This window comes from Entelurus aequoreus, linkage group LG14 (assembly GCF_033978785.1).
Source record: "Entelurus aequoreus isolate RoL-2023_Sb linkage group LG14, RoL_Eaeq_v1.1, whole genome shotgun sequence".
In the NCBI taxonomy this organism is placed as follows: Eukaryota; Metazoa; Chordata; class Actinopteri; order Syngnathiformes; family Syngnathidae; genus Entelurus; species Entelurus aequoreus.
The window spans coordinates 59,654,410-59,681,439 of NC_084744.1; the positions used below are offsets into that span (position 1 = coordinate 59,654,410).

General features: G+C 41.1%; 1 protein-coding gene and 1 long non-coding RNA gene across 8 annotated transcripts in view; one reads left to right on the forward strand and one right to left on the reverse strand.

The window, feature by feature from the left end:
• Positions 1–26,571, forward strand: LOC133665143 (myosin-7). Its single transcript, XM_062070365.1, has 40 exons — positions 1–73; positions 142–355; positions 3,466–3,609; positions 3,727–3,883; positions 3,955–3,982; positions 5,763–5,868; positions 5,943–6,035; positions 6,106–6,169; positions 6,238–6,336; positions 6,398–6,501; positions 10,146–10,284; positions 10,347–10,465; positions 10,740–10,889; positions 10,968–11,138; positions 11,212–11,521; positions 11,614–11,690; positions 11,815–12,020; positions 12,099–12,222; positions 12,530–12,666; positions 12,767–13,022; positions 13,091–13,333; positions 13,426–13,602; positions 13,680–13,825; positions 13,905–13,995; positions 14,058–14,447; positions 14,535–14,661; positions 14,752–14,870; positions 14,937–15,133; positions 15,342–15,525; positions 15,750–15,915; positions 15,977–16,101; positions 16,175–16,483; positions 16,560–16,763; positions 16,845–17,141; positions 19,235–19,339; positions 19,462–19,557; positions 20,793–20,927; positions 21,694–21,811; positions 26,178–26,354; positions 26,433–26,571. Exons 2-38 carry the CDS (start codon positions 155–157, stop codon positions 21,712–21,714), a joined length of 5,817 nt encoding a protein of 1,938 aa, XP_061926349.1. The 5' UTR covers positions 1–73; positions 142–154; the 3' UTR covers positions 21,715–21,811; positions 26,178–26,354; positions 26,433–26,571.
• LOC133665147 (uncharacterized) overlaps positions 578–27,030 on the reverse strand; it is a 35,003-nt gene continuing 8,550 nt past the window's right edge. For 4 of the 7 annotated variants that reach the window (XR_009828694.1, XR_009828695.1, XR_009828693.1 and 1 more), the window contains exons 3-5: positions 21,662–21,781; positions 19,443–19,518; positions 578–986 (exon numbers count right to left, since the gene is read on the reverse strand). This is a non-coding gene — a long non-coding RNA (uncharacterized LOC133665147). Of the gene's footprint in view, positions 987–19,442; positions 19,519–21,661; positions 21,782–22,360; positions 22,566–27,030 lie in introns of all 7 variants that reach the window. The other 3 variants (XR_009828697.1, XR_009828699.1, XR_009828698.1) reach the window with 2 other exon arrangements.

Sequence of the window (27,030 nt, forward strand, 5' to 3'; positions counted from 1 at the left end):
GCGTTCTCTCTCAAGGTAAAGCACCCCTCGGCAGGACCGGAACACCTCAGTCTCCTCCGTACGGACCAGCAAGGTATTCCAGTGCCACGTGAGAATTGTGAGGTTGTCGGGTGTACGCTCAACACGTGTCCATTCGTCCAGGCCAGCTTAGAAAATGGGCGACGCGGCCATGAGGGAGTTCGGGGCGGCGGCCCCGTACCTGAGGAAATCAGACCGGGAGCGTCTGGAAGCTCAGACGCGTATCTTCGACATGAAGAAGGAATGCTTCGTTCCCGACACCGTAGAGGAGTACGTGAAGGCGTCCATCACCAGCCGTGAGGGGGACAAGATCACCGCCCAGACTCAGAAGGGCAAGGTCAGTGGTTTGGTACTCCTCAGGCTCGGAACCCCTTTAGTAGGGATGATGTTTGATAAGAAATTATCCAGTTCGAGCCCATTATCGAATCCTCTTATCAAACCGATTCCTTATCGATTCTCTTATCGAATCCAGATAGGTTGTTGTATGTGGAAAAAAAACACAATATTTGGTTTAACAAAAGCTCACTTTTATTTTATAAGAAAAAAATAAAATAAAATAAATAAAAATTGACTGTTACCCCCCTAAAAAAAAATAAAAAAAATTGACTGTTGTTACCCAAAGTATATTAAGTGGGATTTTTCAGGAAAACAAATATATACAGTAACACAAAAACAAGCTGTCTCTGTGATCACTATAAGTGTATAAATAATAATATAGTGTTAAATAAAATCAGTCCCTTGGGCACAAAACTGAAAATAATACAGCTCTCCAAAAAGTGCACTTCTGCTGCTATTGGAACATACTAACTACACACACAGGCAGACAGCTAACAAACAATCCAAGATGTCTAATAAAGTTCCAAAGCAGATGAATCCATTTAGGCTCTTTATGGTTGTTGATCTTGCTTTGTCTTTTCCTATCTTTACTTTTGTCTTGCACTGGACTGTTGTTTTCTTCTTTTTTTTAACTGAAATACACACAATGACAAATGTATAAGCTATGTGATTCAATTAACATACTGAAATTCAATACACAATATATAAATATTAGCTTCACACAAATATACAGTACTATCATCAAACAAATACTTCTGAGTGTTCAAACTATTTCGATGGTGGAAATACACGACTGGCAGCCATTTTAAGTCCTCAAAACATTGATTGATTGAGACTTTTATTAGTAGGTTGCACAGTGAAGTACATATTCCGTACAATTGACCACTAAATGGTAACACCCCAATAAGTTTTTCATCTTGTTTAAGTCGGGGTCCACTTAAATTGATTCATGATACAGATATATACTATCATATATACTATCATCATAATACAGTCATCACACAAGATAATCACAATGAATTATTTACATTATTTACAATCAGGGGTGTGGAGGGGGGGAATGGAGGGGGGGGATATGGACATCAAGTAGTGGACATAGAGAGAAAGAGAGAGAGAGAGAGAGAGAGAGAGAGAGAGAGAGAGAGAGAGAGAGAGAGAGGGAGAGATCAGAAGGCATAAGAAAAAGAAAAAGTATCTGCATTTGATTGTTTACATTTGATTATTATCAATCCGGGGAGGGTGTTAGTTTAGGGTTGTAGCTGCCTGGAGGTGAACTTTTATTGCGGTTTTGAAGGAGGATAGAGATGCCCTTTCTTTTATACCTGTTGGGAGTGCATTCCACATTGATGTGGCATAGAAAGAGAATGAGTTAAGACCTTTGTTAGTTGGGAATTTGGGTTTAACGTGGTTAGTGGAGCTCCCCCTGGTGTTGTGGTTATGGCGGTCATTTACGTTAAGGAAGTAGTTTGACATGTACTTCGGTATCAGGGAGGTGTAGCAGATTTTATAGACTAGGCTCAGTGCAAGTTGTTTAACTCTGTCCTCCACCTTGAGCCAGCCCACTTTAGAGAAGTGGGTAGGAGTGAGGTGGGATCTGGGGTGGAGGTCTAGAAGTAACCTGACTAGCTTGTTCTGAGATGTTTGGAGTTTAGATTTGAGGGTTTTGGAGGTGCTCGGGTACCAGGAGGTGCATGCGTAATGGAAAAAGGGTTGAACGAGAGTTCCCGCCAGAATCCTCAAGGTGCTTTTGTTGACCAGAGAGGAAATTCTGTAGAGAAATCTCGTTGGTTGGTTGACCTTTTTGATGACCTTGGTTGCCATTTTATCACAGGAAAGGTTAGCCTCTAGAATGGAACCTAGGTAGGTGACCTCATCTTTCCTGGTGATAACAACATCCATTGAAACAGTGCACAAAAATCGTTTTTCAATAAACATCTTAGTATCAAATGTAACCACTTTCCACCTTAATATTGAGTTACATAAACAAGTTAAACAGTTTACTTACAGACTTATATATTCCAAGGCTTGTAAGAGCTAACACAACTTGTCTACTTCTCAATTGTCTCATGAACTGAACAGACGTCGCCAACCCGGAAGTGCCCAAACTAATGACGCGTAGTATTTTCATATCACCACAAGGTGTCAGTAAGAGTCTTCAATCAAATGGGCATAACATTGCAGGTCCCACAGGGCATTTCCTGTGGGAAGGGATTTGTTCCCAGGGATTCGAATAAAGAACCAACTCTTTTTCTTTACTATAGTGGCCTCGATAACGGGAACCGGTTCTCAAAAAGGGATTTGAGTCCATGGAATCGGTTCTTTTCTTATCGAACAACCGGGAGAACCGGTTTCGAACGTCATCCCTACCCTTTAGTAAACAAAAACAGGCAGAATTTTATTAATGGCTTATGCCAGTGATTCTCAAACTCCAAAGAATCACTTAATATTTAAACACATTGTTACTGTTCAAACTGTGTGTAAGGTGGCCAAAAATATTGAATATTAGGGGTGTCAATTTTTTTAAATTTTCGAATGAATCGCCAATCTTATTTGTAACGATTCTAAATCGACTGAAACAAATTAAAATGAATAAAATCTGTCCTGTCAAGCCGATCAAACAATCACATTGTTGATGTAGAGGAGGGGTGTCAAAGTCCTTGTAGCTCAGGGGCCGCACCAGTTCCTTGGAGTGATGAATGAAACACTATGGACGCTTTTACTTCCGCTTCAAGGCATTTAAACAAGAAGTACATTTTCAACCCGCAACACCTGCAGTGAGCAAACTCCTCCAAAAGATGGCGCCATAGCACAAATAATAACACCATTTCAGTGTTTCTGCTAATGTTTATTGAAGCTATTAAACACAAAACATTCTGGGTGTTAGCGAAGAAAAATCTATAAATTAGCCGCACCGTTTATAAGCCGCAGGGTTCAAATCCTAGGAAAAAAGTAGCGGATTATAGTCCAAAATTCATGGTTATAATAATTCAACTTTCATATGTTTCGATTTGTGTTTGTCCAAGTTAGCTAAGCGGATATTTGAACTTGCACATATTTTCAGGTGACGTATAACTTGTGGTACTCAAAGACGGCTCAATGTTTGGTTCACAGACGGTGACGGTGAAGGAGTGTGACGTGCACCCTCAGAACCCGCCAAAGTTTGATAAAATTGAAGACATGGCCATGTTCACCTTCCTCCATGAGCCCGCGGTGCTGTTCAACCTCAAAGAGCGTTATGCAGCATGGATGATCTACGTGAGTCGGGAGTACTTATATGACCCAATGCAAACAACCTTCCCTAATCATAGCGGCCTCCTTTTTATGGAAACGTGCCCATTCTAACTGCCAATCCTCCTTTTTTGTCTTTGGCAGACGTACTCTGGGCTGTTCTGTGTCACCATCAACCCCTACAAGGGTCTGCCAGTCTACAACCAGGAGGTGGTTGTTGCCTACAGAGGAAAGAAGAGGAGTGAAGCTCCTCCTCACATCTTCTCCATCTCTGACAACGCCTACCAGTACATGCTAACTGGTAATGCCAAACTTCATCAGGAAATAGCAAAGTTAAGGTCATCTAAAGTGCTCCTTGCCTTTCCTCCTCAGACAGAGAGAATCAGTCCATCCTCATCACGTGAGTCCATCTTTGCTTCTTGTTGCTAGTGGAATGTTTTACGTGACACTGGAATGACTTGTTTACTTCATGCTTTCCATAAATCAACAAGCTTCCTCACGGCAATCCATCGTAACTGGACTGTTCGCTTTGTCAGCTGGTGCCAAAACCCCAACTACCGTGTTTTGCGGACTCTGGTTTATATTCAATTTTAGAAGAACCCCCCCCCCCCATATATTAGCCGCACCGGACTCTAAGCCGCAGATTAGTACGTTGTGAAATCAGTCATTTACACAAAAGTATTTCCTAAATGTTTATTTACATACCTTTACATAACCTACTCGGTGGCCTTGTGTAGGTCGTGAGTTCAAAGCCCGGCCGAGTCATACCAAAGACTGTAACAATGGGAGCCATTACCTCCCTGCTTGGCACTCAGCATCAAGGGTTGCAATTGGGGGTTAAATCACCAAAATAATTCCTGGGCGCAGCCACCGCTGCTGCTCACTGCTCCCTTCACCTCCCAGGGGGTGATCAAGGGTGATGGGTCAAATGCAGAGGATGATCTCACCTCACCTAGTGTGTGTGTGACAATCATTGCTACTTTAACTTTTTAACTTTAATTGTTTCCAGACAGTGTCTGTAACACGGCAGTAAAACGGATGCTCAAACAAAACAGAAGTCATGGTCATGGTCCCACTAGCTGCGCAAGCTAGCTCTCCAATCAGCTAAACAGACTTCAATAACTCCACTGTGATGTTTTGGTGAATTTACTGAGGAATTTGTGAAACTGAAACAATTCAAAAAGAATGTAATTTTATGTAGGGTGTTTTTACTAACACAGTCACATAGTAGCTAATGTCCTAGCACGAACAAATATGCATAAAAACACTCTTCCAGACATCACACATGGGACCGTTCAGTACGTAACAATTGTTTTAGTTATATCAATCATCAATCAATCAAAGTTGACTTATATAGCCATAAATCACGAGTGTCTCAAAGGGCTGCACAAGCCACAACGACATCCTTGGCTCAGATCCCACATCAGGGCAAGAAAATCTCAACCCAATAGGATGACAATGAGAAACCTTGGAAGGGACCACAGTGAGTACTTGGAGTGATGAATGAAGAATCCATACGAGTAGAAACGCTATGGACGATTAGAGGACAGAGCGGCACTTGTGCTTCCGGTTTAAGGCTTTAAACAGCACTTGTGCTTCCGGTTTAAGGCTTTAAACAGCACTTGTGCTTCCGGTTTAAGGCTTTAAACAGCAGGAAACACTTGTAGGCATTCACACCACAGCACATGCGGTGAGGGAACTCGTCCAAAAGATGGCGCCAAGGCACAAACAATAAACACAGCATTTTATTGTCTTAGCGGCATTTTGATGAAAACTATTTGCATTATGGCGGCCAGCGAAGGAAAAGCCACAAACTAGCAGCAGCGTTTTACAAGCCATGTTCAACTTTAGTACACTCCAACTATCTATTACCGGGTGTCCAAAAGAAAAATAAAGTAGCAGCTTATAGTCTGGAATTTACGGTAGTTATTCTCCAACACAAAGGAGGGTGTGCCTGGTCAAGGACGCTTCCGCCCTATTGCAGTGAAAACAACAACTGTGGAGATGCAAGAGAGCGACCCTTCTCTCAATGCCAACGACAGTCGTTAAAATGTAATTTCCCCTCGTTATGCGAAACGTCCTTCAAGACAGTTTAGTTGTGCTTGATCAAATGCCCTGAGAACACAAGGACCTGGACCTGACTTCTTATTGAATGTGAGCACCTGGTCTTGTGTCCGTAGTGGAGAATCTGGTGCTGGGAAGACTGTTAACACCAAGAGAGTCATCCAGTATTTTGCCAGCATTGCAGCAAGCGGCGGAAAGAAAGACACAGGCACTGAGAAAAAGGTTCATAGCCCGAATTTGAAACCAGGCATTGGTCCGATTGATCAAAGACTTAGCTAACACTGTTGTACTTTCAGGGGACTCTGGAGGACCAAATCATCCAGGCTAACCCTGCTCTGGAGGCCTTTGGTAATGCCAAGACCATCAGAAATGACAACTCTTCCAGATTTGTAAGTTTGACTTTGGAGGGAATTTGTCTGTTACAATTGATAATGACTTAAATGTGTTGGAAATCGGCAGGGAAAATTCATCCGAATCCACTTTGCTGCCAGTGGGAAACTGGCATCGGCCGATATCGAGACATGTGGGTAACATTCTATGGATGTGAGCTGTTATTCTTGGATTTGACCACCAACTGGTTTTGTATTAAAGATTTGCTGGAGAAGTCCCGTGTCACCTTTCAGCTCAAGGCCGAGAGAGACTATCACATTTTCTATCAGATTCTGTCACAGAAGAAACCTGAGCTTCTAGGTAAATCGAACACCGCTTATGGTGTATACCACAAACAACAACAAGTCACTCTGCTTTTTAGAGATGCTGCTCATCAGCAACAACCCCTACGACTACGCGTTCATCTCCCAAGGAGAAACCACGGTGGCCTCCATTAATGACGCCGATGAGCTCATGGCCACTGACGTGAGTAGGAATTGTTGGATGTGAGTTTTGGTGTGCTTTAAAAGTCCGACTGAAACTTTGACGTCGTGGACAAGATGGCTCGTTGCGTGGCAGGACTGATGGGGTTGAACAAAACCCTCACAAGTAAACTAGAAATACAACCACAACGGTCATCCTCCAACTGTTAAACATGCTGAATACTGTACATTGACCTGCCACAACATTAGGTACACTTGAACTAGCTATTACAGGGGTGTCCAAACGAGACGTCAGGAATCTTACCCACTTGGAGATTGCATTCGTTTTAATAGTCTGACAATTTTGATACTGCTATAATGTCGTCAACTAGTGGACACCGTGAGTAATTCAAGTCAATGACCGTTAATTCTGTTCTGATTAGAAGAATGCGCAGAATGTATGACCTAATGCAAACAACCTTCCCTAATCATGGTGCAAAAACAAAAATCCAACCAACACAAAATGTCAACACAACTTTATGGACATCATAAAAAATGTCCATAAAATGCATTACAATGCATGATGGGAAACATGCAAAACATTCTCTCCACACTTATCCATGTTTGGCCCATTTTAGATGCTTGATATTTCTGATTGATTACAAAACTTTAGGGAGGTCGTCACGGAAGTAAACAATGTAGGAGCCAAACTTTCACATACTTTTAATAGCCACTTATAATCATTATTATTTATAAATCCATTACATTATTACAATATGTACACTCACATACAGTATATATATTGTTACTTTACATGCAGTCGGCTTTTGGCCCTCAACCAAATTTATTTAGCCCAATGCGGCCCCCAAGTCAAAAATTTTGGAGACCCCTGATCTGTGAATCTCATTTACTGTAGGACTGGTATTAAAAAAAGCATTTTTTAAACCAAGGAGCACTATTTGTTTAACAGTATGGATTTTTTTTGTGGTGGTAGTTGGCAGTGGGTAGAAAGCATCGCATCATGTTTCTAATATTTTGTCCTTCTCAAGTAGCTATCGCTATTTCTAGCTGACGACACACAAAGCTAACATGTCGTCAGCTAGTGATAGCGATAGCTTAGTGTTACGTGGGGGGTAGTTTACGTCAGGGGTTGTTGACCAACTTTTCCAGTACAGAGGCCCTGCAAATATTAACACTGAATTAGTCAGCTTACTCATGATTTTAATCGTATTCAATCATTTTATTCAACCTACTTACAGTTTACAACCTTGTCAAAAGATATGAAAGCATGTGTTAGTCACAAAGATTATTATCAAGGCTTAGGTCAGGCTGATTACAAAAATAATACTAATCAAATATAGTGCAGAAGAAAGGACTCATAAAAACTGATGAAAATACAAATTACACAATGTACATTTACACAATGCTAAAATAAATACATCCTAAATATCAATTTGTCCTAATATTACCGCCTGTCCCTCTAAAATAATAATGAATACCAAAAATGTATCTTTCTTAAATAGTACAATTGAAGAGCAAATGAGAATACAGCTTTACCACTTTAGTCATACTTTTTGCGCCTTAAGAAACTTCTCCATGACTTTAGTGCCAGACTTCTTCTGTTTGTTTGATAATGTCATAACTGACAAAAGTGTATTACGAGCGACTACCGCTACGGCCCATACGGACCACGGCTGAGAAATAGATATTTTTTGATAGCCCACTAGAGGTCGCTCATGGCCCAACAACGGCCCTATGGTTAAGAAACTAAGGTTTACGTAAGTCTGTGCTAAAAGCCATCACAGTATAATACACAAATGTTGGGAAAGTTAGCTTCCTTGAGGCAGTCGCGTAAATGTTGCAAATTACCCATTCAACTCAAATGTTGTAATATGAGAGAATGTGCTCAGTTAGTCCCGTCAACAAGGATGTTAGAGATGTCTTACCATACGTTAAACATGGCCCAAAGGGTGAATACAAGCCTATTGATTCCACATGTTACTTCAAGTATATCATCATCCGGATGTTGTTACTTCAAGTATATCATCATCCGGATGTTGTTACTTCAAGTATATCATCATCCGGATGTTGTTACTTAAGGTATATCATCATCCGGATGTTGTTACTTCAAGTATATCATCATCCGGATGTTGTTACTTCAAGTATATCATCATCCGGATGTTGTTACTTCAGGTATATCATCATCCGGATGTTGTTACTTCAAGTATATCATCATCCGGATGTTGTTACTTAAGGTATATCATCATCCGGATGTTGTTACTTCAAGTATATCATCATCCGGATGTTGTTACTTCAAGTATATCATCATCCGGATGTTGTTACTTCAAGTATATCATCATCCGGATGTTGTTACTTCAAGTATATCATCATCCGGATGTTGTTACTTCAAGTATATCATCATCCGGATGTTGTTACTTCAAGTATATCATCATCCGGATGTTGTTACTTCAAGTATATCATCATCCGGATGTTGTTACTTCAAGTATATCATCATCCGGATGTTGTTACTTCAAGTATATCATCATCCGGATGTTGTTACTTCAAGTATATCATCATCCGGATGTTGTTACTTCAGGTATATCATCATCCGGATGTTGTTACTTCAAGTATATCATCATCCGGATGTTGTTACTTCAAGTATATCATCATCCGGATGTTGTTACTTAAGGTATATCATCATCCGGATGTTGTTACTTCAAGTATATCATCATCCGGATGTTGTTACTTCAAGTATATCATCATCCGGATGTTGTTACTTCAAGTATATCATCATCCGGATGTTGTTACTTCAAGTATATCATCATCCGGATGTTGTTACTTCAAGTATATCATCATCCGGATGTTGTTACTTCAAGTATATCATCATCCGGATGTTGTTACTTCAAGTATATCATCATCCGGATGTTGTTACTTAAGGTATATCATCATCCGGATGTTGTTACTTCAAGTATATCATCAAACGGATGTTGTTACTTCAAGTATATCATCATCCGGATGTTGTTACTTCAAGTATATCATCATCCGGATGTTGTTACTTCAAGTATATCATCATCCGGATGTTGTTACTTCAAGTATATCATCATCCGGATGTTGTTACTTAAGGTATATCATCATCCGGATGTTGTTACTTCAAGTATATCATCATCCGGATGTTGTTACTTCAAGTATATCATCATCCGGATGTTGTTACTTCAAGTATATCATCATCCGGATGTTGTTACTTAAGGTATATCATCATCCGGATGTTGTTACTTCAAGGTGATCATCATCCGGATGTTGTTACTTCAAGTATATCATCATCCGGATGTTGTTACTTCAAGTATATCATCATCCGGATGTTGTTACTTCAAGTATATCATCATCCGGATGTTGTTACTTCAAGTATATCATCATCCGGATGTTGTTACTTCAAGTATATCATCATCCGGATGTTGTTACTTCAAGTATATCATCATCCGGATGTTGTTACTTAAGGTATATCATCATCCGGATGTTGTTACTTCAAGTATATCATCATCCGGATGTTGTTACTTCAAGTATATCATCATCCGGATGTTGTTACTTCAAGTATATCATCATCCGGATGTTGTTACTTCAAGTATATCATCATCCGGATGTTGTTACTTAAGGTATATCATCATCCGGATGTTGGTGACAGACCGCAAATGTTGTCTATGTCAAACTTAGGACGCCTTTGATGTGCTGGGCTTCACCCAAGAGGAGAAGAATGGCATTTACAAGCTGACAGGTGCCATCATGCACTACGGTAACATGAAGTTCAAGAACAAGCAGCGTGAGGAACAAGCCGAGGCGGATGGCACTGAAGGTCAGAACAACTTCATGTCCAAAAAAGAAACAAAGCCAATCTAATACAATCTTTTTTTTCAGTTGCAGACAAAGTTGCTTACCTGATGGGCCTGAACTCTGCGGACCTCATCAAAGGTCTCTGCCATCCTCGGGTTAAAGTGGGAAATGAGTGGGTCACCAAGGGACAAAATGTCCAGCAGGTAAATTATACCTCAACTGGTTAGTTGTGTGCTTTCCACTTTGCGATACGGGTAACTTTGCAACACTTAGCGATCCTTGTTGCGCACTAACCTGACGAGCTACCACCTGTGTGTGTCTACATAAGGTGCAGTGAAACAAAGTCATTGTGGACATACCATTGAGGACTGCAGAATTTGCTGCCCATTATAAATACAACAAAATCGCCAGAGCCAAAAACTGTACAAGCACATATGAAGCCAGAAAGGGAATTGAGAAAATGTTGTTGTTTTTCAGGTCTCCTATGCAGTTGGTGCTTCGTCTAAGGCAGTGTATGAGAAGATGTTTCTGTGGATGGTAATCCGTATTAATCAATCTCTGGACACGAGGCAGCCTCGCCAGTACTTCATTGGTGTTCTGGATATTGCTGGATTTGAGATTTTTGAAGTGAGCTCTAGCTATAATTCATGGGCCAAACCTTTTGTTGAATGCAAAAATTGAGGCAATCTCTGCTTTTCATTGCAGTTCAACACCTTCGAGCAGCTGTGCATCAACTTCACCAATGAAAAACTGCAACAGTTCTTCAACCATCACATGTTTGTGCTGGAGCAGGAAGAGTACAAGAAAGAGGGCATTGAATGGACTTTCATTGATTTTGGTATGGACTTGCAGGCGTGTATTGACCTGATTGAAAAGGTAAGACTTGCTAATGAGAAGCTAACATTGATTTATCATAGAATTTGAATGACTCAAACGTTGGTGTCCTCAGCCCATGGGTATCATGTCCATCCTTGAAGAGGAGTGCATGTTCCCCAAAGCCAGTGATACCACCTTTAAAGCTAAGCTTTATGACAACCACCTGGGGAAGTCCAGCAACTTCCAGAAGCCAAGAATCGTGAAAGGGAAACCTGAGGCCCATTTTGCTCTGATGCACTACGCTGGAACTGTGGACTACAACATCAACAACTGGCTGGTGAAGAACAAAGATCCTCTCAATGAGACTGTTGTTGGACTCTACCAGAAGTCCAACCTCAAGCTGCTGTCTGTACTCTTTGCAAACTATGCTGGAGCTGAAACAGGTAAGCATTACCTTCATGCTCCCAGTGAGGGAAGCCATTTCTGCTGTTTTTGTTTCGTTTTCTTTTGTATACTCAACACCACATGTGTTTAGCTGGTGAAGGTGGGAAAGCAAAAGGAGGAACCAAGAAAAAGGGTTCATCCTTCCAGACTGTGTCAGCATTGCACAGGGTCAGTACATAAACTTGATCGGGTCTTTAAATTACCCTGCAATATGGAATTAAATGATTACAATGCATTTCCTATGGAATCAGCCATAAACCTTGTTGAACACGTTTCCTCACCACCTTTACAGGAGAATCTAAACAAGCTGATGACCAACCTGAGGTCCACTCACCCCCACTTTGTACGCTGCATCATCCCCAATGAGACCAAGACCCCTGGAGCCATGGAGAACCCTCTGGTGATGCACCAGCTGCGCTGTAACGGTGTGCTGGAAGGCATCAGAATCTGCAGGAAGGGCTTCCCCAACAGGATCCTCTATGGAGACTTTAAACAAAGGTATCACTTTGCAGTAGCTGTTCTTCTCACAGAAGTTGCTATATTTGGATTCAAGAGAAATATTTCAACCGTTTCCAGATATCGCATCCTGAATCCTGCCGCTATACCAGAGGGTCAGTTTATTGACAGTAAGAAGGGGGCTGAGAAACTCCTTGGGTCTTTGGATATTGACCACAATCAATACAAGTTTGGACACACTAAGGTAACTAATTAAAAGACCCACTGAAAGAAGAGTATTTGATCTTCCCCCCTTAGCAGTGAAGCTAAAAATATAAACACAACACAACTGATAAGGTACCTATTATTTTAGGGTTGGTGCAAAAATACTACATATTTAATTACACTGTCATAAAGATGATGAGCCTCAATCATCATACAGACTCAAAATGTATGCATTTCGAGGAAGTCAATTAAGATTGTTGATAACTATTAGTATGAACTCCCTGAGATGTGTCATTTCTTTTGTAGAACTACAAAAGTTGTAACATGGATCTTCAATCTTTCTAAAGGTGTTCTTCAAGGCTGGTCTCCTCGGGACACTTGAGGAGATGAGGGATGACCGTTTGTCACTCATTATCACTGGAATCCAGTCGAGATCAAGAGGCTTACTGGCAAGGGTGGAATTCCAGAAGATTGTTGAAAGGAGGTACAAGCAAGCAATTAGGCCAACATGACATATATTAGGCCAAACATGCATTTCTGTGTGTTCTTACCTAGTTGGCTTAACAATGGTTGATCTTTGACAGGGATGCATTGCTGGCAATCCAGTGGAACATTCGTGCCTTCATGGGGGTCAAGAATTGGCCTTGGATGAAGCTGTACTTCAAGATCAAACCTCTTCTGAGGTCTGCTGAAGCAGAAAAAGAGATGGCCAACATGAAGGAAGAGTTTGTGAAGTTGAAAGACGCCTTTGCAAAGTCAGAGTCACGCAGGAAGGAACTAGAGGAGAAAATGGTTTCTATTCTCCAGGAAAAGAATGACCTGCAGCTACAAGTTCAGGCTGTAAGTGTAATGATCTCGGAATTAATGTGTCCTTCATTTTTATCATATATTAAACCTGTGCAAATTAGGAGCAAGACAATCTTGCTGATGCTGAGGAAAGATGTGAGGGGTTGATCAAACACAAGATCCAGATGGAAGCAAAGGCCAAGGAGTTATCTGAAAGACTGGAAGACGAGGAGGAGATTAATGCTGAATTGACTGCAAAGAAGAGGAAGCTAGAGGATGAGTGTTCGGAGCTAAAGAAGGATATAGATGACTTGGAGTTAACACTTGCTAAAGTGGAGAAAGAGAAACATGCCACTGAGAACAAGGTATGTCTACTGTTGATAACTGTGGTACCCTAAAAGAAAGTCATTGAATAGGAAACATGCTACACTTTACCTTTTATCACAATGATGTCCAGGTGAAGAACCTGGTGGAAGAAATGGCAGCTTTGGATGAAATCATTGCCAAGCTGACAAAGGAGAAGAAAGCCTTACAAGAAGCTCATCAACAAACACTGGATGACCTCCAGAGTGAAGAAGACAAAGTCAACACTCTGACCAAAGCCAAGTCTAAACTTGAGCAGCAAGTGGATGATGTATGTTTCAGTAAAAAGTCACTACTCCAGACACCTTGCAAATTGAAGTTTTATTTCAACCTTTTAATCGATTTTAGCTTGAAGGGTCTCTTGAGCAAGAGAAAAAGATTCGTATGGATCTTGAGAGAGCTAAGAGAAAGCTAGAGGGAGACTTAAAGATGACCCAGGAGAGCCTAATGGATGTGGAGAATGACAAGCAACAACTTGAAGAGCATCTGAAAAAGTAAACATGATAATCCTGATTCCCTTCCAGGAACAAACTAAGTATGACATTTTTGTAACGCCTACTTTTTCTACCGCAGGAAAGACTTTGAGCTAAATCAGCTAAATAGCAGGATAGAGGATGAGCAGGCAATTGCTATTCAGCTTCAAAAGAAATTGAAAGAGCTTCAGGTAACACATGGTAACAAATCTGCAATACACTCAACAGTGGCTAAGTCGTCGTTTCTGACTAGTCCCGCATTGAGGAGCTGGAGGAAGAGCTTGAGGCGGAGCGAGCTGCTCGGGCCAAGGTGGAGAAGCAGAGAGCAGACCTGGCCAGGGAGCTGGAGGAGATCAGTGAGAGGCTGGAGGAGGCTGGTGGAGCAACATCTGTCCAGATTGAGATGAACAAGAAGAGGGAGGCCGAGTTTCAGAAACTGCGCAGAGACCTTGAAGAGGCCACTCTGCAGCATGAATCCACCGCCGCCACACTGAGAAAGAAACAAGCCGACAGCGTCGCTGACCTGGGGGAGCAGATCGACAACCTGCAGAGAGTCAAGCAGAAACTGGAAAAGGAGAAGAGCGAACTCCGGCTGGAACTGGATGACGTTGTTTCCAACATGGAACATGTTGTGAAAACAAAGGTTAGTTGAACTCATTTATTTTGCTTGATGTGGATCCTCAAATGCACACAGACCATGTGGATGTATAAAGATACTTTCCCACTGCAGACAAATCTTGAGAAGACATGCAGAACTATGGAAGACCAGATGAATGAATACAAGAGCAAGTTTGAAGAAGCTCAACGCTGCATCAATGACTTCAACATGCAGAAAGCAAAGCTCCAAACTGAAAATGGTATGTATCGTGCGGCTTCAATAAAAACAAAACAATTTGACTCTGTGTTGTGACATTAATACCACATGTCACATTCTGCCAAATTGCCAGGTGAGTTTTCAAGACAACTCGAGGAGAAAGAGTCCCTAGTTTCTCAACTCACTAGAGGAAAAATGTCTTATACTCAACAAATTGAGGACCTTAAACGACAACTGGAGGAAGAGACCAAAGTAATACACCGTATTGTGACAACAGTACTTGCAATTATATGAAAAGCATATACATTTTCTTGACAGGCCAAGAGTGCTCTGGCCCATGCTGTGCAATCTTCTCGCCACGACTGTGACCTCCTCAGAGAGCAGTATGAGGAGGAGCAGGAGGCCAAGGCTGAACTGCAGCGTGGCATGTCCAAGGCCAACTCTGAGGTGGCTCAGTGGAGAACTAAGTATGAAACTGATGCCATCCAGAGGACAGAAGAACTGGAGGAGGCTAAGTAAGAGTTTGACAATTCACCTTGACTAACCGAGACAATTCACTAGTTTGGCAAATAAGCTTTTTGTTTGTATTATGTTGCAGCTAAAATGTAAGACCAACAAAAAATTTGTTTGTTGGATGGCTCAGCGGAAAGTTAAATACATTTGAAGTTTTTGCAAAAGCTTAATTACAAGAACAGTGATGGTTTGAATGGTTGCTTTCTAAAGGAAGAAGCTGGCTCAGCGTCTGCAGGATGCCGAGGAGGCCGTGGAAGCAGTGAATGCTAAATGTTCCTCTCTGGAGAAGACCAAACACAGACTGCAGAATGAGATTGAAGACCTCATGGTGGATGTGGAGAGGTCAAATGCTGCTGCTGCTGCCCTGGACAAGAAGCAAAGAAACTTTGACAAGGTGTGAACATCAAAAGTATCTTAATAGTTGGCTGCCAAGCACTTGAGAGGGAAAACATATTGGCATGGATACCTCATTCAAAATGCGGACGAGACACAAAGTCGGAGAAAATTAAGTGGATGAAATATATAAATACTTTTGAATGATGCAAGATATTATCACCAAATCTTAGTTTCTAATCATCCGTCACATGTGCACTTGTTGTGCCTTTTAATCAACGCTAGGTCTTGTCTGAGTGGAAACAAAAATATGAGGAGTCTCAATGTGAGTTGGAGGGCTCCCAGAAGGAAGCTAGAGCTCTGAGCACCGAACTCTTTAAGTTGAAGAACTCCTATGAAGAATGTCTGGATCATTTGGAAACCATGAAAAGAGAGAACAAAAACTTGCAAGGTATGATCTGTTGCTGACTCTCCCGGGATAATTGTGCTAACTTGCGAATCTTGTTCTGCAGAGGAAATTTCTGACCTCACTGAGCAACTTGGCGAGAGTGGAAAAAATATTCATGAGCTGGAGAAATTAAGAAAACAACTGGATCAGGAGAAGAGTGAGATCCAGGCTGCTCTTGAGGAAGCTGAGGTGAGGGGCTTTTTTTTTGCTTTCAGCAGAATGTCAAGTGCAACCCATCACAGTATATCCTTGTGCCTACCAGGCTACCTTGGAGCACGAGGAGGGAAAGATTCTCAGAGCCCAGCTTGAGTTCAACCAGATTAAATCTGAAATTGAACGGAAACTAGCAGAGAAGGATGAGGAGATGGAGCAGTGCAAGAGGAACCTGCAGAGGACTATTGACACCCTGCAGAGCTCCCTTGAAGCTGAGTGTCGAAGCAGGAACGAGGCCCTTCGTTTAAAGAAGAAGATGGAGGGAGACCTCAATGAGATGGAGATTCAACTAAGTCAGGCCAACAGACAGGCAGCGGAAGCTCAGAAACAACTGAAATCTGTTCATGCGCACCTGAAGGTAAGCAAGTTAGATCACACTTTCTTACCATTTTAAAGCATTACAACAATATTACGGTTGATGTCATCCTGTGAAGGATTGCCAAATTCAGCTGGATGAGTCTCTTCGAGCCAACGATGATCTCAAAGAGAACATCGCCATTGTGGAGAGACGTAACAACCTCATTCAGGCCGAGCTGGAAGAACTGAGGGCTGCTCTTGAGCAAACTGAGAGAAGTCGCAAACTTGCTGAGCAAGAGTTGCTGGATGTTAGCGAGAGGGTGCAGCTACTGCACTCACAGGTGACACTGCTCCGTACACATCAGGTGACTTTCTTCCCCAACACATCTTTAATAGTTTTCTCTTGTCTCAAAAACATCTAGAACACCGGTCTGATAAACCAAAAGAAGAAGCTTGAGAATGATGCCTCTCAGCTTCAGACTGAAGTGGAAGAAGCAGTCCAGGAGTGCAGGAATGCTGAAGAGAAGGCCAAGAAGGCCATCACTGATGCTGCCATGATGGCAGAGGAGCTGAAGAAGGAACAGGACACCAGTTCTCACCTGGAGCGTATGAAGAAGAACATGGAGCAAACCATCAAAGACCTGCAGCACCGTCTGGATGAAGCCGAGCAAATTGCCATGAAGGGAGGCAAGAAGCAGGTGCAGAAGCTCGAGGCCAGGGTAAGAGTTTTTAATATTATCAAAACTACATCCCCAACATTGTAAAACGTTCAATATAGGGGCAGAAGAACACAGTGGTTGTAGGTTCCATCACCGGCTTCCACGTGAAAGCTTTTGCAAGATACTGAACCCAAGTTACCACTAAGTACGCAACCAATTAAGGTTGAACAGAGTGACATTTTTAAGACACTTTGATATAAAAAGGAAGCGCAAAACCCATTCACCAATCTAGAGTCCAATTGACCTAACATGCATGTTTTTGAATTGTGGAAGGAGAGTGAAATACGGGGGACAAAACACCCGCTCACAAATGATATACATTGGAGCTTGTTAATTCTTGAACCCAGTAAAATATTTGCTAGCAAGAGCGACAAATGGGTGGATGGTCTTCTGTGGTATTAACATTTGTTATTTAACAGCAGAAAAAAAAGACTCAAACGCAAATAGTAATAGACTGGTGTTACCGATCCATATCTACATTATTGTATGGGGACATGGGTAATAACTATAAAAGCACACCCCAAGCACTCTCCACAGCGAAGGAAGGCAATTAGGTTAACACTAACCCTCTTATGTTAGAATTGGAAATACTGCAACAGAGACACGCTACCTTTTCAAATACAACCTGCTACCTGATACCATAGAACAAGAGAAAAGCTGCTCGGCTTCCACACAACACTAAAAACCTTAAAACTAGAGTCGGGCAGTATACAGATATTACAGTTAATATCGGTAAATTCTAGAAAGCCGTATATATTTGAAACAATACCCCCATTCCGGTATCTTTTGTTGTGCCTTTATGTTATGGCCGTTTGCTCTTTTCTGCGCCTGATGGGCGAAGCACATAACATCGTCTTTGGCTCAACTCCGCCCATTGCGTGTTTACGGAGGCTTCTCTGATGCATTATGACGCAGCGCATCAAACTTTTTTTTATTTAAGTATGGGCCGGTGCCTACTTCTCGACTCCTGAGTGATGCAATGTTTTATTTGGTGATTGGTGAGTGACTACAGCTTTATTTACACATACACTAATTGGCTTGAGAACCTATATCTCTCCTTGTAGCGACTTTGTCACGAATCTCATCTGTTTACGTCAACATCTGTTAGCGACTTAGCACAGCAGCTAACGATAGCTCCTGCGTGTCAAATGTTTAGCTACTCCTCGGTTTAAAAGGGCCTCTCCCCATAGCCTGTGCGGACTAAGGTACTGTAATGTAGCGGCTGACTGAAAAGTAGTTTTAAACTGAACCGTCAGTGGCTTTCACCGCAGTGAGCGAGTTGAAGCTCCATCAATTCCCGCGCACAAGCGCGAGGCTAAAAGCCTAACGTTAATGAACAAAATGAACCAAAATTACTTTGACATAGTAACGGCTTACGTTACTACTTAAAACACAAATAATCTCTCAACACTAGTTATCTAGTCGCAAAACACTTGGGCAACCTTAATTACTTTGTACGTTTTTTTATTTACTTTTTAAATACCAGTATATATCGTATACCACCATTCGGACTAAAAATACCGCCCTATCAGTTTTGGTCCCTATTGGCCATCCCTACCTAAACGTATGAATATGTGGAGTACATTTGTGTAAAATGACTCCCAATGAGACGCTTTCAGAAACATGGGAAGCAGAATGGTGTTCTGTTAGCATGCATTCCTCCATACATAAGTTATGACTTATTATTATGTACTTGCCAGATTTTTTTTGTCTATCTTTTTGTCAGTTTACAACTTAGCTCAAAAATGTATAAAGCTATTTTGATTCAACTTTCAGGAAAAGTCCAAAACGTAATAAGGAACAGCTGATTAGATTTTGGGGGTGATTCGGATCACTGTCTGGATTTAGGATTTTTTTTAAAGGGGGTCTCTGCTCTCTTAGTGCTTTTCTAGTTAAATGTTCTTTGTCTATTTTTTCCTTCCTTTTAAAAAAAATGCAACATATGAGTTGTAATTACTGGGACTTGGTAAAGCATGTTTGAAACCAACTTAACTATGACTCTGACGATCATTGGACCATTCTGTCCAGTTTCACAGTCGGTCTGTCTCAAGAGTTTATCGTAACACGTACTACAAGTCTCGCTTTACTTTCAGGTGAGAGAGCTTGAAAATGAGGTGGAGTCTGAGCAGAAGAAGAGCAGTGAAGCAATTAAAGGAATGCGTAAATACGAGCGGCGCATCAAGGAGCTCACATATCAGGTGTGTCCACACACTGGACAAATATCAATGTAATGCGTGTTCTGATCTTAAGTCATTGGTTTGTATGATATTCTTTACAAGAAAGGAGATTTTTTTGTCTTACCTACTATTTGAAATTCCAGACTGAGGAGGACCGCAAGAACGTGGTGCGTCTCCAGGATCTGGTTGACAAGCTGCAGCTGAAAGTCAAAGCATACAAGAGATCTGCTGAAGAGGCTGTAAGTCTAGGACAGGAGTAGTACTCCATTACATCTGTCCACGGGCCACAAATGTTCTCAGCAGAAGACGTTGTTGTCTAATTTGCATAATGAGCCATGGAGCATTGCTATGTACATTTAAAGACTAATAATTGTGCTTAATATGATCAACATTTCAGCTTTTTCCCAGTCCATTGTATCTCAGATTGTTCTCATTTTAAGTTATTGCTCTTTGATTTTGTTGACAATGTGCCACAAATCTATAAACACAAGCCAAGGTCCACAATTGGCACCCCCTAGACTTAGACACTTTGGACACACCCTGCTGTTGAGTATTTCATGTTTTTGAGGCCATCATTGTACTAGGTTGAGAATAAGATACCTGTTGATGCCTGTCTTTAATATTACAGCTGTGTGTGTATATATATATATATATATATATATATATATATATATATATATATATATATATATATATATATATATATATATATTGATTACTACTGCAACAACACCTCGTCAGAGACTAACCTGTCTCATGACGGTGTAAGCCCAGCTCACGTTCCCCACTAGTGTGTGTACTTCTGTATTTTCTCCATAAGAGGTCGCCACAACGAGTCAATTGTATGAGTAGTTTTGGCTTTGATTTTGCGCCAGATGCCATTCCTGATGCATCACTGGCCAGGAATCAACCCTTATGTCATACAAGACTATGGGCAAGTATAGGATGTTTATGTTAATTAGCAAGTGTAAATATAGTTTGTGTGTATTGTTGTCATGCAGCTGCGCTTCCTTTGAAGTGCAACGTCCCACTCTTTGAAAACTGCTACTGTTTCTTCTCCACTGCGGCTATGCTAGACAGTCATTGGATGAAAAGCTCAGCTTTGATGCTCAGTGTCTCTGGAAGTGTATGGAAAGTGGGCGTGGCCTCGGCTGACCTGGAGGCTTAGCTTTCGCATGATGATTAAATGATCTGTCTGAGGCTAAATCTCTCTTTGACACAAAAATGAGCCAGAGCAATTTGCAAGTTTCATTCCGTTCTTTGAGTTGATATGAAAAAATGCACAATCCTCTGAGTGACGTTTTCTTTGTACAATCTAGCATCTTTATAAAGTTCATGTGTCATTGGAGACTGTACTCGTGTTAAGAGAGTAGCTGAACAATGAGCGCTCCCTACTTGAAAGACTAGCAGCCGCCGCGGATGCACACTGAACTGAATGCAACATTTTGACGTATGGTTGTGTTGACTCTTGTAGGAGGAACAAGCCAACACCCACCTGAGCAAGACCCGTAAGCTCCAGCATGAGCTGGATGAGGCTGAAGAGAGAGCTGACATTGCTGAATCTCAGGTCAACAAGATGCGCGCCAAAAGCCGCGACGTTGGCTCCAAGGTAAAGAGCGCTCCAACATGTGTCCAGGAATAACGTAACACATTGACAGAACAACACATGCGTCACATAGTTGCACAGTTTTGAAGAACACACCAATACTTCAACACCTTTTGACTTTTGTCTGTGAATGTTGTCATTCATCAGGTGAGTGTCATCTCAGGGCATTCAATCAATTTGTCTTAGAAGAGCGCTCATCAGTTCATGCTCATAGACTTAGATTGGTCAGATCTACTCTTAGACTTAGATTGATCAGAGTAGATCTGACCAATCTAAACCTATGAGCATGAAGCCATGAAGCCTCCTCGGATGAGAGCTCAAACGTCTTCTAAGACCAACCAAACAGTCCGGTTGCGATCGATTGAATGCCCAGAGATGATCGATAGAGCAGCTATAGATATTTGGTCCCCTACTCACTATGGACGTTTATTGTGCCAAAAGTGGTCTCTTTCGCACCATGATTCTTGTTCATGGAACAGCAATTCAATATTTAAATAATAAATAAATAATATTATAAATAAATACAATAATATTAATAAATAATAATAATACATATATAGATTAAATACATAAAAACCCTAACCCTAGTTTTTATCTGGTTCATTGTCAAAATAAACCTACCACAACAATTATGGACTGTCCACGTTTTTGTAAGGAGACTGTTGAAGACAAGACTAATCTTGGAAGTAACAAAATCAAAAGTAATTTAGAGATAAACTGTCACTAAATCATCTCACTTTGTCTTCTGTCCTGATACTTTCCGTTACAGAAAGGGTTGGATGAAGAGTGAAACTCACAGACAGCCACGCAAGAACTTTGGGATGGTCTGGAGTTTCTCCCAACCGTCTTCAGAGTGCCTGTAGAATAAAGCAGAAGTGCAATAATATGTACGTGTATTTTTCTTTTGTTTTCAACAAATACATGCTCCACCTGAATGTGACGAACGACACCAGCCAGAGTTTGGATTCAAAAGCATGTGAAATATGCTTTTTCAATTCATAATCAACCATAATCCAAGGATCTCCAATTAAAACCCCATTTTTCCAAAAACATTTGGCGCTATATTCCAGAGGAGTCCAAAGTATGGCGCGGGGGCCAATTGCGGCCCACAGCTCAAGTTTTGTTGGTCAGTAAAAAGGTAAGAAAAACGAGTAAAAATATCTAATGTACAGAAATGAGAAATCCTAAAATGTTAATGCTAATGAATATTAATAATTATAATCCCAAAACGCTTAGTCACTTACAACACAAAACTGTCAAGCGTTGTCTTTCAATATTAAATGTCTGTGTGGTCTTTTTTGATTGGACAGACCAATTGTAAAGATTGAATTACAGCATTTAATTTTAGTATCGACATCAGGGAACTAGCGGCCCGAAGGCCAAATCAGGCCTTCGGGCCAATCAAAATAGATTTTTGAATGAATCGTAATTCTGACCTGAACAAGAGAGTATTCAGCCTACGTTTAGTTAGCAAGCTGATGTGGACTCCTATTTTCAATGCTCAGTCTGCCGACAGGAAGAATGAGCTGCCTCAGAGTTGTCCCTCTTCATACACCATCTCCTCTAAGTCAATGATCCTCCATTTCACAAAGAAACTGCACTTCTTCAGGTTTATTATCGCTGGAAGAGTGGCGGACGAGGCTTCAGCAGCAGAAAGTAAGCAGATATGAACATGAATTCAACAAGTAGATTAATACGAGCTGGAGAAAGGACAATATAACAACAACTGTGGTGGGAATCCATGCCAGGAATGTGTGATCTCATAGACGAAGACAGATAAGACAGCTGGGAGTAAAAAGGAGTTCAGCAATGTCAAATCTAACTTCAGTCCTGGGCCACTATGGTTGCATGTTTGATAACACTAGTTTACAGAGGAGAAGGAGGGTTCCATTTACCAAAGAGACGCCCATAGACTGGTTAGTTAATCCACAGACTTGTTAGTTGGTCTATAGACTGGTTAGTTGATCCATATACTGGTTAGTTTGTCCATACACTGGTTAGTTGGTTCATAGACTGGTTAGTTTGTCTACAGACTGGTTAGTTGATCCATACACTGGTTAGTTGGTCCACAGACTGGTTAGTTGGTCCACAGACTGGTTAGTTGATCCATCTAATCTAATTGTCAGGGCAGTAATTAATCGCAGTTGAGTTTGTTTTAGAAGTTTGTTTGTTTTACACATCTAAGTAAAGTTCATCAGTTCCTCCATGGAGACTACTTGGATGAGAGTGGAAACGTCTTCTCAGACAAACTGAACAGTCTAACTGCGATTGATTAATGCTCTGAGAATACGTCGACCTGAAATGAATAGACAATAGGGATGGGTACCATTCACATTTGAACCAATATGGTACCAATTCCCAGTGTTCAACGGTACTAATTTTCGGTTATTTTTGTGTATGTAAAACATTTTTACTTGTTTGTTGAAGTTTTTTATTGCAACATTTAAAAATGAGCTGATTATGGTAACTCCTCTGCAGTTGTTGTATCTTGTTTTATTACGATATTTCTGAGTCTCATTTACAGTTTCAAATCCGAGACATTAGGCGGCAGTAGTGCAGAGTTCAGTCTTTACTTTTTGGTCTTTTGTTGCGTTCTAAAAAGTGTTAAAACTGTATGTACTATATTGTATTGTAACGAGCATCTTAGTGTTGAAATCCCCATGTAAAATTGTTGTGCTATTAAGTAGCATGTCGATAGCAAAGCCAATGTTTATTAGCATCAAGCTAGCGCACTTTGGAAAAGTGGAGCCTTACTTAACTTAATTGTAGCTGAGTCGGCAAGCGGGCATAATTGTACGTGAATTGGTGGCCGGTTAGACCAGCAGGGTTCGGTCGGTGGAAAAAAAGTACTGGATTCGTTACCCATTCCTAATAGACACAGATTTAATGTAATGTTTTTTAAAATAGTTGATGCTTCATAATACTTCAACAGATTTAAGAAAATAAAATCAGAGGTAGCAATCACACGCATTAAATTGAGGAAATAAGTCACTGGTGGTCATAATTGATGAGGTATATTCATTTTCTTGTTTTAATGCAACGCACCTGCTGTCCCTCATCCATCATGAGGGCTGAAAACAAAGAAACAATCCAGACAAGAATGTCACAGGATTATCTTTGTCATCAAGGCCAAAAGAAAGGAAACAATGCCATGACGACACCACGAGTGGACCAACAGTTGTGCGAGCCGTGACCTCAGCCCTCACTCATGACCTCAGCCCTCACTCATGACCTCAGCCCTCACTCATGACCTCAGCCCTCACTCATGACCTCAGCCCTCACTCATGACCTCAGCCCTCACTCATGACCTCAGCCCTCACTCATGACCTCAGCCCTCACTCATGACCTCAGCCCTCACTCATGACCTCAGCCCTCACTCATGACCTCAGCCCTCACTCATGACCTCAGCCCTCACTCATGACCTCAGCCCTCACTCATGACCTCAGCCCTCACTCAACAACAGTCTCAAAGGAGCTCTGCAAATATTCCCTGCGGCCATTTCCCTTTTTGATGGTGACTGTTTCAAAGCAGGATACTGTAACTGTGCAATCCATCCAAAAATGTATACATGGACAACCATTGCAGACATTGTTTTGGTTTGAGTTTAAAGTTAGTGGGATAACATTCAAATCTGGAACTAATCTGTGACTCTGGATGTACTAACTCATGACTCATAACCAGTGTTGGGAGTAACGCGTTACTGTAACTAGTAGTCTAACGCATTATTTTTTATATTCAGTAACTCAGTTACCGTTACTACATGATGCGTTACTGCGTTATTTTACCTTATTTTTTATGTAGTATCAGCTAGAAACTGAGAGGATCTGAGTGTGTTTTATTGGAGAGCTGCGGAAGAGGCAACAAGGAAGAGGTGCGCTCTGTGTGTGTGTATGTGTGTGTGTGTGTGTGTGTGTGTGTGTGTGTGTGTGTGTGTGTGTGTGTGTGTGTGTGTGTGTGTGTGTGTGTGTGTGGGTGTGTGTGTGTGTGTGTGTGTGGGGAGGGGGCGTGTCTGTGTTTGAAGCATACAGTCCGAAAGCGGAAGTAAGATAAATATATACACTACCGTTCAAAAGTTTGGGGTCACCCAAACAATTTAGTGTTTGAGCCTTCATTTCTAAGAAGAAGAATAGACTGTGGAGTTTCAGATGAAAGTTCTCTTTTTCTGGCCATTTTGAGCGTTTAATTGAGCCCACAAATGTGATGCTCCAGAAAGTCAATCTGCTCAAAGGAAGGTCAGTTTTGTAGCTTCTGTAACGAGCTAAAGTGTTTTCAGATGTGTGAACATGATTGCACAAGGGTTTTCTAATCATCAATTAGCCTTCTGAGCCAATGAGCAAACACATTGTACCATTAGAACACTGGAGTGATAGTTGCTGGAAATGGGCCTCTATACACCTATGTAGATATTGCACCAAAAAGCAGACATTTGCAGCTAGAATAGTCATTTAGCACATTAGCAATGTATAGAGTGTATTTCTGTAAAGTTAAGACTAGTTTAAAGTTATCTTCATTGAAAAGTACAGTGCTTTTCCTTCAAAAATAAGGACATTTACATGTGACCCAAACTTTTGAACGCTAGTATATATATATATATATATATATATATATATATATATATATATATATATATATATATATATATATATATATATATATATATATATATATGCGCACACATACATATATACAGCAGCTAAAATGCGCTAAACATGTGTGGAGAGTGTTTGTCATTTTTCCCATCATGCATTGCAGTGGATTTAAATGGGTTTAATTTTGAATTATGTGTTGCGCGTGAACATTTTATTTTTTATAATACCCACAAAGCTCAGTGAGCAGGTTGTGTTATGTGTGACAATGTGTGTTGACTTTTTGTGTTAGTTTATTTGCAGCATGAGTGGGAAAGGTTGGCTAGAATTACTGTGCTGTGCACACTTCAAAGTGCGGTCCATGGTCATCAATCTCAATTAATCTGGTTGTCTGCAAGCTGGCGGTAAATTTGTTTTGTCAGATATTTAAAATGAGGTTGTGGGCACCCAGCAGGCCATATTTCTTATTAAACTGAATAGGCCAGTGGCCAGCACTTGGCCCACAGGCTGTAGTTTTGGACAAACCTGGTTTAGAATAAGACCATTAGCACAACTCACTAACATAACAAGATACTGACCCTTTGCCTTTTACTCCGTCACATCCATATGGAAGCTAAATGTTTTGTATGCAAACTCTAATATCTTTGGATTTATGAATCCTAAACAGACTAAAAAACGGGTGACGCTGCCATGAAAGAGTTTGGGCCGGCTGCTCCTTTTTTGAGGAAGTCAGATAAGGAGCGCTTGGAGGCTCAAACTGGTATATTCCACATGAAGAAAGAATGTTACGTCTATAACCAGTAGAGATGGTGACAAGGTCACGGCTGAAACTGAATTTGGAAAGGTACTTTTTAACAGTTGCACAGGTCTTGGTTTTCTTCAGTGGATTTACTCTATTTCATCTGTCATTTTGGTTCCACAGACGGTGACGGTGAAGGAGTGTGACGTGCACCCTCAGAACCCGCCAAAGTTGGATCAAATTGAAGACATGTTCACCTTCCTCCATGAGCCCGCGGTGCTGTTCAACCTCAAAGAGCGTTATGCAGCATGGATGATCTACCTGATTTAACTCATGATGATGGCTGTGGATGTTCTCCTTCATCCGGGTCTTTGAAGTCTCAGGGTAGTCAATCGATCACAATTGTACTGTTCGGGTTGTCTTAGAAGATGTTTCTTTGACTTAGATGGTCAGATCTACTCTGACCAAATCTGACCAATCTAAGTCTATGAGCATGAACTGATGAAGCCTACTGAGGTATTGGCACCAACCACAAGACTAGATTTGACCAATCTAAGTCTATGAGCATGAACTGATGAAGCCTACTGAGGTATTGGCACCAACCACAAGACTAGATTTGACCAATCTAAGTCTATGAGCATGAACTGATGAAGCTTACTTGGATAAAAGGGAAAAACGTCTTCTCAGACAAATCGAACAGTCCAATTGCGATCGATTAATCTGACCAATCTACAGTAAATCTGAGAGTACATCAGATTAGATCTGACCAATCTACGTCTAA